This window comes from Puntigrus tetrazona, chromosome 19 (genome assembly GCF_018831695.1).
Source record: "Puntigrus tetrazona isolate hp1 chromosome 19, ASM1883169v1, whole genome shotgun sequence".
Lineage (NCBI taxonomy): Eukaryota > Metazoa > Chordata > Actinopteri > Cypriniformes > Cyprinidae > Puntigrus > Puntigrus tetrazona.
This window is the reverse complement of record NC_056717.1, coordinates 17,404,749-17,421,574: the sequence shown is the minus strand read 5'-3', so window position 1 is coordinate 17,421,574 and position 16,826 is coordinate 17,404,749. Positions and strand designations below refer to the sequence as shown.

The 16,826-nt window shown below is 37.0% G+C and overlaps 1 protein-coding gene across 1 annotated transcript in view; it reads right to left on the bottom strand.

The window, feature by feature from the left end:
• Positions 1-16,826, bottom strand: part of grin2da (glutamate receptor, ionotropic, N-methyl D-aspartate 2D, a) — a 56,478-nt gene that overhangs the window by 17,781 nt on the left and 21,871 nt on the right. The window contains exons 3-6 of the mRNA XM_043218487.1: positions 15,282-15,548; positions 10,799-11,127; positions 2,103-2,217; positions 723-928 (exon numbers count right to left, since the gene is read on the bottom strand). Coding sequence (XP_043074422.1) covers positions 723-928; positions 2,103-2,217; positions 10,799-11,127; positions 15,282-15,548 — 917 coding nt within the window. The remainder of the gene's footprint in view (positions 1-722; positions 929-2,102; positions 2,218-10,798; positions 11,128-15,281; positions 15,549-16,826) is intronic.

Here is a 16,826-nt window from a genome sequence, read left to right as displayed (position 1 = left end):
TTTTGGAATAAGTATTGTATCAAATAAATACTCGCCAATGATTTTATCGAAAAATACTGCAATAACAGAAATGTTCTTTTAAATTCTTTAAAAAATTTTAAGTAATGTTATTTAATTAATTCTTGTAAAATGCATTTTATTCCAAAAAGTAGCCATTACAATATATAGTAGCAGTTTTACTTATTACAAAAAAATTCACAATTTGATGTAATATAGATATTACACTATTTTTTCCGTTAACGAGAATATATGTACTGTATATATAATCAAATAATTTTTTACACATTAACTATAATGAAAATATCATGGAATTTTAAAATTTATGCAAAATTATTTTGGTCAAACAAAGTTATAATGCTTCTTATTATATAAAGCAGATTTTTGTGGTGAAATACGCCCTATGCCATTTAGTTTTTTATTGAGACTCACCCAGGCGTGGTATGCTAGACAAGGAAGTATTCAGAGAAATTCTGCATTTAAATAAAGTAAATGAAGTAAAGCACTCTAACGCAGAACCATCATTGATCAACCTCTTCCATTTCTACGTGCATTTCTAATTTATTTAAATTCCATCAGTGCTAGTGACAGGACGGGGAATGAATGCCCCTGGGCTAATGTGAATGTAATTTGCAACATCTGCATATTCACTGCCACATTTGCCAAAGTGATAACCTCAAAGGTTGAACATTTCCAGTCTAAAAATCCACAGACTGAACCATGACCTGTTGTTGAGCGGCAGACGGCACGGCACAGAGTCTCTGATGCAGGAGCCTGTTCCAGGATCAGCAGGCTCTACGATGACGAACGGCCTCTCCTCCAGAGTAACCACACGCAAGTGCTGGGAGTCATCCAGAGGTTTGAGGAACGGGCCGTAACGGGACCAGGGCGGGTAACGCAAACGGAGCACACCATTTTCCCACCAACCTACCTACAACAATAACAAGATGCCATTCAAATGAGACCTCAGACAGACGCAGAGTGTTTTCACAATGGCACTATAAAGAAGTTACATGATCGGTGTTGGCATCGGTTTTCTTTTTGACATTCTAAAGACAGACTGTGGATGTAATGCCAACTAAGTAAGAAACTGAAGAACATTTAAAATTTCTGTCTTCCCAAGTGACAGCTATTTTACCTTTTATCAAGTCACGTAAAGCCAAACCTTTCAAAGCTACTGCAGCATGGCACCTTTTTTAACTTCACATGATTCCCCGCTCCCAAGTGTTAACCATCTTTCAGCGAACATGACAATTAAATATAATAAGGACTTGTTCTAACTTGACAATGAATGATTTAATATTTCTGCAGCTCCACTGGCATTCTTCTGAAACCAGTCATTTCAAACTGTCAAAAAGTACATGAATAACCAATACCAAATACGTTCCTGCAAAAATCTATTATTTCCCATGGCTTATTGACATTTGCCAGGAAAATGCAGTATGTGCAATCATTTGCAATTGCCGCTCAATTGCATTCAAGTTGCACTGCCCCGTAAACATTTTCCCTTTTGAGCGTAATTTAAAATAAGTCACTGGAAAACAGGAACATTGTGAATTATGTAAAACATAAATAAGCATATAAAGACATAAATGTATAAACTGCCGTCTAGTCATTTTTATAACTCTCAGTGCACAGTAAGTTCGCTCTGCACAAAACTCTCAGTGCAGTAAGTTGATCATTTTGCTGCATTACATCAAATGTACATGTACTAAATATAGTACTGAATATAGAAATCAAGGATAGCTGTGTTAATAATAACACAAATACAGTTCCGATTGTAATGAAAACAGCAGCATTGAGACCTTGATTTTCATAACGGTTTATACATTATAATACAATTTAAAAAAACTGTTGATGCAAATTTTGGGCTTTGTGCAAAATGTATTGTAATGTGAATGTGCATATATTTATTATTTGATGCACTTCAGTCCCTTCTGTATGCAACACACGGTTCATTTCATATGCGTTCTTCACATTTCGTTTATATTGCATTTAAATGGCATGGCAAAATGTGAACTCACTTGGGAGCTGCATTTAAAACAGTTCAATGATAACCATGAATATCTAAACACATTTAAGCATACTAATGGCTCCACCCCTACCTCCTCCCAGCCTCTTCCTGCAGTGTAGGAGATAACATCCAGGAGCGGATTTGCCAGATAACCGTCATTATTAAAGGAATAGTCCCGTCCAGATAGAGTTATGTTACTGAAGAACCTGCAGGAGGAGAAGAGGGAAAAAAGAGCAGGGTGATAAAGGAGGAGTCTGAGTGAAAGTGATAAAGAGAAGGAGAGAGAGCAGCGAGAGATAAAGAGTGATAGATGGGAGTTCCATTAGTCACCTCTCCACTTGGGGTGCTGTGTGTGATTTGTGCTGAATGCTTAAGGGACTCTTAAGCAAACCTTCTCTGCTGAACATTAAACAGAAATGACAACACTGAATCTCAATGAACATAAAAAAGAAATTCATTTACAGAACGGCCGAAACGGCTAAAACTGCCTAACCAAATGAATGAATCGATGAATTAATAAAGGAGAAGAATGACAGTATGGAAGGATAAAAAAAAAAAAAAAAAAACAATTGGCAAAGTAACAATGAATTAAGGAACGAACAAAAGAATGAACGATCAAGCTAAATTTGAAATGAAATACAAAAAAAAAAAAATTGATGAATGAATGAATAGCTAGGGTGGATGTACGGTATTTGTGAAAGGATAAGAAATATACTGGAAGAAAGGGTAGACAAATGCATAGATGAATGAAAAGATGAAGGTGCTGAAAGATGAACTTCACAAATGTATAAATTAGGGAACGAAGAAGTAGAGAGAAAAAGATGGATGAACACACAGATAAAATATGAACGTGAGTAAAAAGGATCAACTTCATGAATAAATGAATGAATAGGAAAGAGAAATGGGATGGATGAATGGATAAAAATTTGTAGTTTAAAGAGCAAAAATAATGAATGAACGAAACTGTATGAACATTAAATAGAAAAGACAGCATTGAATCTTTCTGAACATAAAATGATCAAAAACTCCCAGTATAACTGTGTAACCAAATAAATAAATAAAATGAATACAGATGATAACAGACAGTATGGACAAAGAGAAAGAAATGTATGTATATATATATATATATATATATATATATATATATATATATATATATATATATATATATACATACACACACACACATACATATATACATACATACATATATATATATATATATATATATATATATATATACACACATATACATATATATGTGTGTGTGTGTGTGGTTGTATTTATTTTAATTATGGATAGATTTAAAGATGAATAAAAATTAAGGGTACTGTAGGATAACCTTTATAAAGTATAAATCAGGGAATCACTAATAAGCGAAGAGAAAAAGATGAATGAATAGGCAGGTAAAATAGGATCAATTTCATGAATAAATTTAATTTAAAAAGATAAATAATAAAAAAACAAAGACTAGTTTAAAGGGTAAATAGTGAATAAATTAATGAATGAATGAATGCAGAGAAAAAACATGGATGAAAAGATAAATGACTAAAAAGAATGTACAGTGGAACAGTATGGAAAGAAAGAATAAAAAAAAATCAGAACAAATAAAATTTGTATTTATATATGTTTTCACTGTTTATGAAGAAAAATTGTGATGGACAGATAAAAAAAAAGGGTAAAGTAAAGGATAACCTTCACAGAGGAATGAATCGATGAATCTATGAAAGAGGCACTGGGTGGATGAAGGATGAATGACATGCCCTCAGGCACCGCAGCCATGGTTCCGATTGCGCTTTTATCGCACTTCCAGATCGACGGCAGGACACGGCAGTCATCTCGCCAGTGGCTCGTTTTCAATATTCAGTGTTTGGAGCTCTTAGGATGCTGCCGAGATGCTCTTGTTAGTCGCCATGACAACTAGAAGCACGAGAGTAGCACCCAAACTCTGGAACAGACGGCAAGAGCGAACATCACGACGAAGCAATCTTTCTCCCCTGCGCGTGCGGAAGCTGCTTCACTCGCTGGGCATTCGTCAGCAGTTTTCCTTTCACTTGTGATGTGGTAATGACCAGAGAAAAAGACTCTTTCAACCAGCTCGTTTTTCATTTTTTTATTTTAGCCCGTCATTGCACGGGACGCTAGGCTCGTTTTTATGAGACATGTCTCATAAGTCTTTCTACTTCTGTCTTTGGGAGAAATTGTACTTGATATCTAATCCATAATTTATGTCAGGCTCTATATAAGAGATGATGTTCATTTCAAATCGCTGGTTGCAATGATTGCTACCACGGGCTTCTGGTTTAATGCCCTGTTTAATAGAACCTTCAAGGTATTGCTTAGCCAAACTTCATTTGCTCTCACAACGGCACTCTAAACACTTTTAGAAATACGAAATAAGGCTCTGTTCATTTTTCATGCACACTCAGAAGGGAACCGTAATCGAGTTTACAAATCGCTCTTAAACTTCTTCGATTTGTCACACGCGATATCTGCCACGGATCGGCAATTAAAGAAACCGTCTGATCCGGCGTAATTAATTTATCCGGCACTCATTTCGAGAGTGCAATGGAGAGCGTAACAATCTTAACAACCTCAAGTCAGCAATGCCAGCACTCACACTTCCCTCGTTCCCTCGCACTAGACCCCTGCAAGGTTGTCATAGCGACACAGCCATTGACATTACATGTGTTCCGCTAATGCCTTACATTGTGGGGTGAACAAACAACCTAAAGCACAGCACGTAGCGGAATACAGATGTCACTTGTGTCATCACAATGAAGACGAGAAAGAGAGAGGCAGGAAAAAGGGAGCGTGAGCCTGACACAAAATGGAAACGTAGCAGTGATGTACTGTCACACAGAATGTGAAATGAAAAAGCCTGGAGACACAAGGAAGAGGAGGCGGGGGGGGACGTGTGCGGCGCACACACCAGGACAGGATAAGGAGAGATGCAGAATGTTTAAACATCAGAGGGGTGTTTAAACATCAGAAACATTTGAGGGGTTTTAATGTGTCCATTAAAGCTGCATTAGTATGGTGATGAGCAGAGGCACTGCCCTCTGCAGCTGTGTGTGTGATTGAAAGAGAAGAGTATCTCAAAGCAGTATGGCTGTATACCACAGCAATATGGTTACCCTATGAACGAAAGTCATAAAAAGAGAGGCTGTTCCAAAGCCTAACAACACCTAGACCGCATTTTTGGGGTTCAAAAGGTTAAAAAGTTAATTGAAAGGGTCAAAAATGCTGTCTTAGCAAGAATGTTTAAGCTCAGCCACAATGCCTAAGAATGTAAGTAGGAACATTCAAATACGCCTACTAAATTCTGAAAATGCTGTCTAGGAATGAATGTTCGAGCTCAAGGGTGATGCCCCAAATATGCTTTCTAGGCATATTTAACATGCTTATCATGCCCAAAAAGCTAGACCGGAAGAAGGGGCGATGCAAGACGAGAGTGAAATGGTCGATCACATCCACATTTTTACATTCAACAATGGAAAATCAGTGCAATGGAAAGCCACAACAGCAAAAAAAGAGTTTTGTTTGAACTCCATATTGATGCTTAAAAATATTGTCTACGAACATTCAACACACCTGTTCCGCACAAAAAAAAATTCTGAATGCTGAAAATATCCGAGTTGGAGCATAACTGGTTACCCAAAACTGGTTAATGTAGGAATGTTTGAAAGCACATGTGATGCAACATTTGTATGTGCCCAATACCTAAAAAATGATGTGTCTATGATCCCCAAAAATATTGGCTAAGGATGTGATCAAGCTGGCCAAAAATGGAGCTTGTAGTAACTGTCTAGATTGGAGTCTTCAAACACAACATGGCCAAAAAAAGCAGCCAATTTAGAAGCATTGGAATGTGCCTATGATACCCAAAAAGGCCTGTAAGGTTATCTAAATCTGTCTTGGCAGCAACACTTTACCAATGCCTAAAACTGCTGTCTATGAAAACTACTGCTTAAAGGGATAGTTCAGCCAAAAATGAAAATTCTGTAATTAATTACTCACACTCTTGTTGTTCCAAACCCATAAAACATCCATTCATCTTGGGAACACAAATTAAAATATTTTTGATGAAATTAGAGAGCTTTCTGTCCCTCTACAGACAACAAAGCAACTAAAACCATTAAGGCCCAGAAAGTTAAGACATTGATAAAACAGTCCTATGACATTAGTCTCAGAACCTGATTTTACCAAGTGCAACATGTTCCTAGATCAACATCTTTTCGGACCCTGGAACAATATTATGATTAACAATCAGATTTGAAGGAACCAGTTTATAGTTTTTGTGAAGTTTAGGCTTACAATCAGTTTTAGGGGGCTGCACATCAGTGTCATTCTTTTATTATTTCCTCTGAATTTAGAGATTACTCATGGGTATAGTTAGGTTTAGGTGTAGAGATATGGTCAACACAATAAAAAAAAATTCAGAACATGCAACATCAGTGGTTTAACCTTGATTTTATGATGCCATGAGAATGCTTTTTTGTGTGTGCAAAAAAACACACAGAAAATGTATTCTCTTTTTTGTGTGATTTTTGTTCATGAGAGTACCACAATGCATGCTAGTGCATTCCTCTGTTCAGCATCACACAAATGTTGTTTAAGAAACAAAAGTTGTTAAAAAAAAAAAGGCAGAAATGTTCAAATGTGCCTATCACGACCATAGTTGCAATCTAAGAATAAAAATAGTCTGTGTCTGATGCTTAAAATGCATCTATTATGCCCCAAACTATTTATACATATGACTGTTAAAACACACCTATGATGTAGTTTAAACATAACTGTGATGCTCCTCAAAAAAAAATCAATCAGTAAAAAATGCACCTATGATATTTGCATAATTTTGATCTCGAAAATGGTCTAGGTGAAAATATTTGAATGCATCTACTGTACAGTGTGAATAAAGAAGGAAAATTGCAGGAAAAGTGCCACACATTAATAATGCTACAAAAAGTAGGAATATTTGAATGCACCCACACAGGAAAGTGCCTGAGAGATCAAAAAAAATAGTCTCCATAAGCAGCTCACAAGGTTTTGAAACACAACCAGAGAGCGAGAGAGAGAGGGGAAGTTGGCAAAGTTGGCTGAAGACGTCAATACTGCTGCGACATCCTGCACAGACAGCATGAGTTAATAGGAGGAAGTGGGCGTAAGAGTGAGCGAATGAGGGATGGAGCAGACCTTGAGTGAGTGAATGAGTGAGAGTAAGATTGAGTTTGAGTGTGCGTGTGGGTGAAGCCGGGTGGCTGCGAGATCAGTTCCATTGGTGACAGTCTGTGATATTTCCCCCTGCATTCGGCGCACCATAACCAATTATCCTATTTACATGCAAAACGACACCGCATGCGTGCCTCTTTAGAGCCGCCCGCAGGGGCAAGACGAGAGCGAAGAGGAAAAATGAAGGGATGAGACAGTGGGGGCCAACAAAAGGGTGGGAGAAAAGGAGGGGGGGGGCAGGAAAGAATGAGTGCGGGAGAGAGCGAAGAGTATGAGATAAAGAGATGGAATTAGAGTGGGGACAGTAATGTCGACATGATGAGAGAGGAGAGTTATTATCAAAGAGTGCAAGGACTGAGAAAGGCACGGGCATGAAAGAGTGGGAGGACGTGAAAAAGGGTGAAAAGAATGACAGAAAAATGAGTAGGGGATTTGAGAGACTAAAAGAAAGCAAAACAATGAGAAACAGCCCAAAAAAGAGGGTAAAAAGGTTGAAAGGAGAAAGGCGATGAAGGGTGAATAACAATGGGCAGGAGTACAGGTGAGCATTCATCACACTCCATTAACTTAAGCAGTAACAAAAAGTTAGCAGTAGGGGGCAACAGGTCTGTTACAATATGCTTACTCATAGTAATGCCAGCACTCCCGTTTCCTGCACCAGACTCTAATGAGTGATTTAGGAACAGTTCTCTGCGCATCTGCTTCCATATTTAATCTGGAGTGACTGGATTATACTGTTTCCAGAGCAGACGGTCATATGGTGCGACCGTCTGAGACAAATCTGTATAATATACAGTACACGTATGCGTAATCCGTCAACTAGTGCCATTGATTGGACTGCAGATAACGGTAGAGTATAATGAGGACAAAGAAATAAATCAAAGCGATATTTCATTATTTCATCAAGTCAAAAGTGGATTGTAGATGAATCCTATTCATAGTAGAAGCTGTATTGTAACTTTCCATTATCCAGCTGACCACCATTATAATAATCAATTCAGTTTCTCTAATACATGACCACTATACTCAAATATCAAGCATGGGTGGTTCATAACTCAAAGTGTGATCAATATCAATCAAAATATGCCAAGAGGCTGCATGAATCTTGCCATACTTAGTTGAAAAGGTTTTCAGTGAGCCCTTTTTCACAAGTGGTGAATTTTATGACAATTTTCTCGCAAGTTTTTTTCTCAGAATTGAGATATAAAATAATTTGCTCATCTTTGTGTAATTTCAAATCTGACTCTTAATACAATTAAAACTAAAGGGGCCCAAAAGAACACTTGGGGACAATTTTCCCTAAACTCTTATTATCATAAAGTGGGCAAAAAAAAAATCTTACCGTACATATTATATCAATTGTAAGGTCATTTAATGAGAACCTAATGAGAATCCCTATTGAAAATAACGAGAATTACAAATAAACTCAAAAGTAAAATATCCTGATATATCGCTGTAATGAGAATGCGGAAAGAAAATATGGTCATTTGTCAAGAAAAAGTGTCACAATCCTAATGGCCCTAAAAATAGGCAATATGCAAAGTATATTGTATTATTTTTTTGTTTTGATTTTGGAACTGAAATATGACCTGGACAACCACCCGTTTTAAAAAAATTAATTGGAGAATAAAAATGCACCTACAAAAAGCTTTGCAGAATGTGCTAATGGTGTCATATTCCCCCACTGCTTAAATCCAATATGAAAAGCATGAAGATAGGAAGATGAGTTTGTTCAAATCCAGTTTGCAATGATTTCAAAATAAGGAAGAAAACAATTAAATGAGAGGGAAACAATGAAAAAGTCTGTACATAAGTACTCGTAAAGGATCTATAGATGTGACTCCGTGCTCAGCGCTAATGAATAGAGATCAATGGAAAAACCTTGAGCAAAATATAGCAGCAGCTTTTAACGTGTACAGGCTGTCCGTTGGCTCCCTGAAGGAATAGCTGTTGCAATACTTTGAGGTAGAGAAGCAAATCCTTTTCAGGCGAAGAGTAGAGAAATTCGTTTTGAAATATGGATCATTTCGGTTACACCTAGTATGCAGATGTCACATCAAACTAAATCCAATGATTGATAACGGTGCTTGTAAAGTGGGATTGAGAGAACGCTCGATATGAAAACGAAGCGGCCGGGTCAGCTAACCTAACCTGATGGCATGTTTAAGTGATTGACTTTTGAAGGTGGTTAAAAGATTTATGATTCTCTCAGTTCATGCCTGAGTGACACGAACACTTCCGAGAGAGCTCCCCCCACCATAAAGACTAGACGACAGTGCTGTTTGAGGCCACAGTTTTTTGGAGATTGAGTGATTTGTGAGAAGCATGACTGACAGGCAGCAAATCCCTGCAGTATGGGCTGTCAAACACAAATCAAACGCAGGTTAAGGGCGTGTGTGTGAGTGAACACATGTGGCCTCATTGGGGTGATGGGTGAAAAGAGACCCAGGAAACAGACAACACGGGTTTTTGATACAGTCATCACAGTCGCACTGTTTGGCACCGCTCTTTGAATTCTGTGCTGCAAGAGATGAAACAGGAACTCGTTAGAATTTTTTTTTTTTGGTTTTGCTGTTCGTGATGCACCCGGTTTAGGGCCATTTCCTCTAACAGTACAAAGTCAATGTAGTGTTCATACATAATTAAAAGCAGTGATGCACGGTCTGAAATAAAGATTTCAGTTTGTGTTAGGAGTCTGTGGGGAGATATATTATAACAAAAATATAATAAATATTTATTATCAAATGAATGCTTTAACAATTTTGAGTGGAATGAGTCAGGACTGCATTTGGGTCAGTACTTTTATTCGTTCAAATGCAGCTGGAAATTTTTATCCCTGCACAATTATGTGCAGATCATGGTTAAATAAACACTATTCATGATTTCCTAAAGACGTTATAAAATTAAAATATGTGATTTGTGGACCCACATTTTAGCTTACGCTGAAAATAATTTGGTGGTAGAACTATTTTTATTCAACTGCTAGTAAATTTCACAAATAATTAAAAAGACGTTCTTGTAAGACTTTAAATTAATCATGAATGTTTAAGTAGAAAGACTGAAACGGTATTTTCTGTCTTTTTAGTGCATTTATTTACATTCTCTACAAAAAAAAAGACTAAAACCTGAAACACGCATCTTAACCCAATCCAAATTTTAATAGAAAGAGAAATGCCTCCAAATCTGCGCTGGTTAAGTCATTTTATGAGGTCAGTCTAAATTTTTTTTCTAAGAAATTAAGTGCTGGATATACTAACAGCCTGCACCAGTGCAAACCATCTTTTGCCTTTAAAACAGTACTGCTAGGATTTACCGAAGACGCGCAATGAAGAATTAGCTATGAAAAGGCGTAGATACAGTTATTTTTGTGCCTGACCTTACTGAACACAGAGTTTCTATTCAGACGCAAAACAATTATGGCAGGAGAGTATTCAAATTTCAAAACATTTGAACTCGTCTAATTCGTGGTATTTGCACCATTTTTAAATATATTAAGATGAAACAGGAATATTACCAAAGCTGTGAATTTATCGGCTCTCAATTCGATTTTCTCACCTGATTCTATCTGGTACCCTCTGTGTTTGATTTCCATCCATCACGCAGTTCCCAGCAAAGCTTGTCCCTCGAGCCCCACCGTATTCTCTACGTAAAGCCATAGCACCGTGCGTCAGTACTGACACACCCTTTGCAATTCGTCGCCGCGGCTCGTCCCTCCATCCCTGGGGTCGCACAGCAAACAGAGCCTTGGGTAGACCCTCAAGACCAAGTCCAGACAGACCTGGGCCCACCGCAAACCACATGTGTGAGGGAGTAGCCTGCCCTGATGCCCATGCAGCCTTAAAAATGTGCTCCGCCTCTTCCTGCGAGCAATATAGCAGTCGCACCTGTAAAGAGAGGCAGAGTAACAAAGGAATAAGTATTCCAAGAACCACTTCTTCATTTTAAAGTCGACATATAATCAAAACGTATTTACTTTTTTTCATGATTATGCACAAATGAATGAGCATTAAGAAAAAAATAATAATTGTGATGTTTAAACAAAATGAAACTGGAGCCACTTCTTTCTCATTAAATGTACTGATTTACTCTAAAATGCAAAGAATATAAAAAAAAATGTTATCTAGAAAATGAATATCATGCTGAATCATCAAGCCCAATAAGGTCTTTCTGGCTGCTCATGATACTTCTATAATTTCAGAGATTGTCCTGTCGGAACACAGTGATCTGGTCAGCTTGTTATACATGTGCTAACTCATGTTCTTCAATTTCCTTAGCATGACCATGGGTTTTTTGTAAACCTCAAACCATGGAAGAGGTGTACAAGGGATTTTTCTTCACACGTTTTAGAAAAAAGGTCAGAGATGTCAGACATCTTGAAATTACTTTGATGTGCAGGGGTGTTGTTTTTCTTGCTGGAGATGGGTTGCTTATCCCACTTGTCAACATATAGCCACAGGCTCCTGACAGGGAGATAAAACTACTCTTGAGGGTTGTTGACTGGTGACCTGCACTCCTCCAACAATTCCTACAGTATAACAACTACAGCAAAAGTAGAAGTGTGGAATCAATAGACCTTCAAGCAGGGCAAGACTAGGCTCAGGCTACTGAACTACACCCCCAGATGTTTTTTCAATGGCCATGGGTTTTATTTTCTGCGTTTCACGGCCAAAAGTGAATGGAAATACTTAAATATAAACATCTCCTGAACTACAATTCTGACACTTGCAGTTGATGACAATGCAAACTTAGACGTTCATTACCATTTTTACATAAGAGGCCTAAGCACTTATATCACTTAAATCATGAAAAAAAGACACGGGGTATAATTTTACAATGCAAAATTTTATTACAGTATTTTAGACACTAAGTTAAAGTTTGAAATTGAAAAAAAAGAAAGAAAACAATTGATTAAAAAGTTAATAAATGTTATTATTTGATCATTTACTGTTGATACTGCAATAATTATTCATATCAAAACATACATGGAATAATTAAAATAATAGGTACCTCTTTGTAAGAGCAACATATTTATGTATGCATTCATTTTTGGCACTAATATTTCTGACTAAAATTATTCTATGTTCTGAATTTCAGTCCATATAAGCTTGAATACTGCAACAGCTGTCTTTGACTTTAGCGTTAATATGCAATTTTTCAGTGTATCACTGTTATGTGTTGTTTTTAACTCGCATATAATGAAATGATTTTTTATTTCATTGCTTTATACAGCTGTTGCGATTCTTCTACGCTGGGCCTCTGAGGGTTAAACACTTGTGAAATATTCATTCTGATAGCAGTTTTGATAATGGAGCAGTTTACATTTTACATTTACAATTTATTATCATGCTGGTCTTTTTGGTAAAGCTTATTCGAATAAAATAAAGCTAGTAAGCTTATGTTTCAAAGCAAATCACTGGAGGCAGAGTTTTTACATTTATAACAAAGCTTGCCGATAACATCTGCACTTTGATGTAGCGTGTGTCTGTCGGGCCCTTACAAAAACCAAACTGATGTTTAAATCACTGCGAGAAAAACCCCCGAAAAAGTTCCTATCACATTGCATCAAGCTGACCCCAATTTTTTCCTCGTTCTTTTTCATGCTGGAACTGTGACAGGCACTTTGAATGTGCTCCTGTATCAGTCACTGATTAGGGTCTGAACGTCTGGGTGCTTGGACACTGTGGAGAATTAATCAGTCAAGTTGTTGAACGTCGAGGATGTCTGCTGGCATGGCCAGTCCTGTGGGGAATTGAGTTGGCCACCTTTGGGTCAGATGGAAACTGTCATTTAATGTCACGCTGCTCAGTAACATTACGGATGCCATCTCCCCTTTCGTAGGTCACGTGACCTCCTTCTCTTTGGGAGCCTTCACGTAAAGGCCAAAGAACGCAGGAGAGTGAGAGAGAGAGTAAGAAGAAATGAAAGCGTGGAACGGATACATGAGCAATGAAAGAGAAGGTTAATCAGGAAATCAAGCTGGGAATATGGAGGAAGTGACTTATACAACGCATGAGGAGCTTTACCTTATGTTGCTGATTTTCGAGAGCTGTAGAATAATTGCTCTGGGGCATTAGAGCTGTCTTTTCTCTTTTTGTTGTCATATTCATATTTCTATAATTAACCAAGACTGATTTGGTAATACAGTTGTTAATTGTGCTGGCAGAGAAGCAACTTTGAATTTAAAAAAAGGAGGGGGGGGGATGAAATAGGAGCTGGTGGAGTGGGAATGATAGTGAAAGGAAACAAAAAAATGGGAAGAGAATGAACTGGACAATCCCAATGGAGAGAAAGAGCTTCCAGTGCAGTTCGCACAATGGACTGGATTATATGAAGATTTGAAAAAAAAAATTACAGATTAAACAAGAATGTTATTGTGAAAACTTGGACTTTTAAATATGAGCTGTCGCAATGATAAATAAAACCGTCACTTTCTGTCTCTGTCTCTCTTTACAAGCAATTATGATTAATAATTTATGATAAATCAAAGAAAAAAGGGATTATACGTCATTAAAAGCCTTCTATTTAAACTGGAAATAAATATTGTGGGATTTAAAGAAAAAGGCTTAAGAAGGAAAGAAAGAAACATCAGATCAAATGAAAGACTTCTAGGCTTTCAATCCAAAAATATACATTTTATGATTTACATAAAGACATAAAATGATATACAAGAATGTAAAGATGCACAATATTATCACAGAATGGGCCGATAATGTAAAATTCGTTATCGGTCTGATACATACAATTATACCGATAAGTCTTGCAGATAAGACAAATAATACTCATGGTATGCTAGCGATAAGGTAGAGTCAGCATTGTGGTCATTTTTTTTGCCTGAGTGGTGATTAGATTTTGATAGATTTCGTAACTAGCCCATGCAACAGCAGCAGCCTCCCCTGGGTCCTAATGCTTATCAGGTAAGGAGTTTTAATGGCCTACTTGTATTAAAATGAAAGTACACAAATAATATCAAGATTTATTTCTGATTAAATAAAGCAGTATCTGATGTCGTAAAATCATGAGTATGTTTTGATTTAAAAGGTCAGAAGAAGAAGAAGAACATCAAAAACATGACAATTGTACATTAAATACATTCCTAAATGTGTAATACACATGTTTTTTTATTATTATTTTACTGATATAGTTTTTTAGAACTCTTTTTCTTTTTCTTTAGACCATACAAATGTTAAATCTTTAAATAAAATGTTAAGGTTACCACTGCATCTGTCCAAAAAAAGTTATTGTAATTGGAGTTGATTTATAATTTTTTTTTAAAGCTTTCAATGTACTCTTATTATAAAAGAAATTCATTATTGTGTATTTAACTCTAACGTATTTTTGTTAAAAACGAACCAAAATGTAATTTTTTTAGAATCCCTGCACAGGATAGACTTAAGTGTTTTTTCCAAACAAAAGGAAATATATCAGTATCCGCATGGGCATTTGCAAAAATGAGTTGGGAAAAAAAAATTGCATATCGGATATTGGCAAAAATCTAATATTGGCATCCCTACAAGAAAGATAATTTTGAGAATTGATTTGAACAAATAAATGAATGTCAAAGCATAAGAAAATCTGGGATTCGAATCTGCGAATAAACCATTAAAATGTAAATAAATAAGAAAAAATAAATAATCTTGCACTATTTATATGTAACTAATCAAATGCTAAAAAGTTGTAATAGTGATCATGTGACTCCTTTGTACAGAAAGTAAGATGCTCTTGTTTCCATTGATGCTCAAGATGCCCTTTGATCATTCTCAGATCATGCTGGAAAACATGATCATCAGGTTTTACACAAGCTTGTCAAGTTCAAGCAGCTGCTCGAGTGCTGCTGTCATTACAGCAAAAGAGATAAACCAAAAACTATTTCTGATATGTTTATTTTTAACCTAAAATGTTAACTTTTCACTGTAATGTTTGTGCCGATAATAACGTTTGGAAGTGAAATGTATTCAGCTACAAAAAGCGTGCAAAATAGAAGCATTTTGAGTGGTTTCAGACGTTCAAAATCAACTGCCTTTATATTCTCACTCCTGACCTGTGCTTCATTCTCTTTCAGCAGCCTGCGTGTACGAGCTCCTCCGGGGTCATCAGTCAGGTTGAGCATCACCACGCTCTTTCTCTCCCAGCCGATGAAGGAGCCATCTATCATGCCTTCTACCATGGCCAGGAAGTCCTCATAGCCGTGGTGCCGTGTGGTAACCACAGAGAAAGCCGTCCAATCAAACTCCTCCAGAACTTCGAAAATAACCTCCAGCTGAAGGCCAGTGGAGCACGAGAACTGCAAGTAGACGGAGCCGCTTTCCTAAAAGTGCGAGAAAATGTGGGACATGGAGAAACTTCCCAACATACGATTTTGCATAAACGGAGAAACTTCTGAAAGGAAGTTCACTTACCAGCCTAAATGTTCTCTTAATGTCTGTTCATAGTTATAGACCATCTACAAGCACTTTGTTTCAGTAGATCTCATTCATCAGGCCTTTTTTCTCTTCCCTCCATTTACCCTCTGCTTCTTACTCATTCAGATCAATACAGTCATTCTTAATACCCACACAGCATGACGTAAAGGATTCATTGCTATTCATAAGCCTGTGTTTCAGGTGACATTAGTGTCCTTGGCTGCTTTAGGTTTTGAAACAGTCGGTTCGGCTTTGCTTCAGCTCATCTCAGCATCTTTTTTTCTATACCCCGGAAGGTGACCATTCCACTGTACAATCGAGGAGATTTATGACTCTGACACAAAGCCATATTTCTGATAGTGAAAAATAGCAACGCTTAGTCTGACACTTGCTAATGCATCATAATCATGATCAAATATATCACAAATGTGGCATGACACCTGTTTTGTGCCTGCTGGTGATACTGGTCATTAAATGGAGAAAGTGTACTGCCTTTATAATTGAATTTACTTCTTGAAAATTCAGACGAGCTAAACGTGACCTCCGTGGATCTTTGAAAGATAATTTCTGGGCAGATGTTTTGTGTATACTGCAGCTGCTAAAACACCACATTAGAGTAAATACTGTAATTGCAGCTATGCAAATTGCATACAGACAAATCATGCATCTGCACGTGAACAGCACAGACAAAGCTTAGACAACAGAACATATTTCAAGTGTATTAATGCTTTTACATGGAGAAGCATAAGGGTGAAATGCCTGTATGCTTTAAAACCTGTGGGTTAAATGTGCATGGTATATTTGCACTGTTTTTGGTATAGCTTCGCCTAAAACTTCATTTCATTTGCTGGGTTTACACAACCATACAACGTGTCAGAGCAAGTGAAGAGATGTGACCACTCAAGATGGACCCTGTTATAATAATCAAAGCTGCCACTGAATAAGGCTACCGTACAGCTGTATTGATCATAATGGAGGTGATGATACAACATATAGTGATGTTGCATCCATTTGTAAAAGCGAGTATTCGTTTAGGCTATTTGCTGGTCCATAACATCTATATTTTTCTACAGGCATTATCATTTCTGCATTGTAATTTGAAAGAGCCAAAGTGCTAATTTTATTTAAATGGTCTGAGTCATCTATGTATGAATTAATAATTCTGTGACTGCAAAAACAGCCTA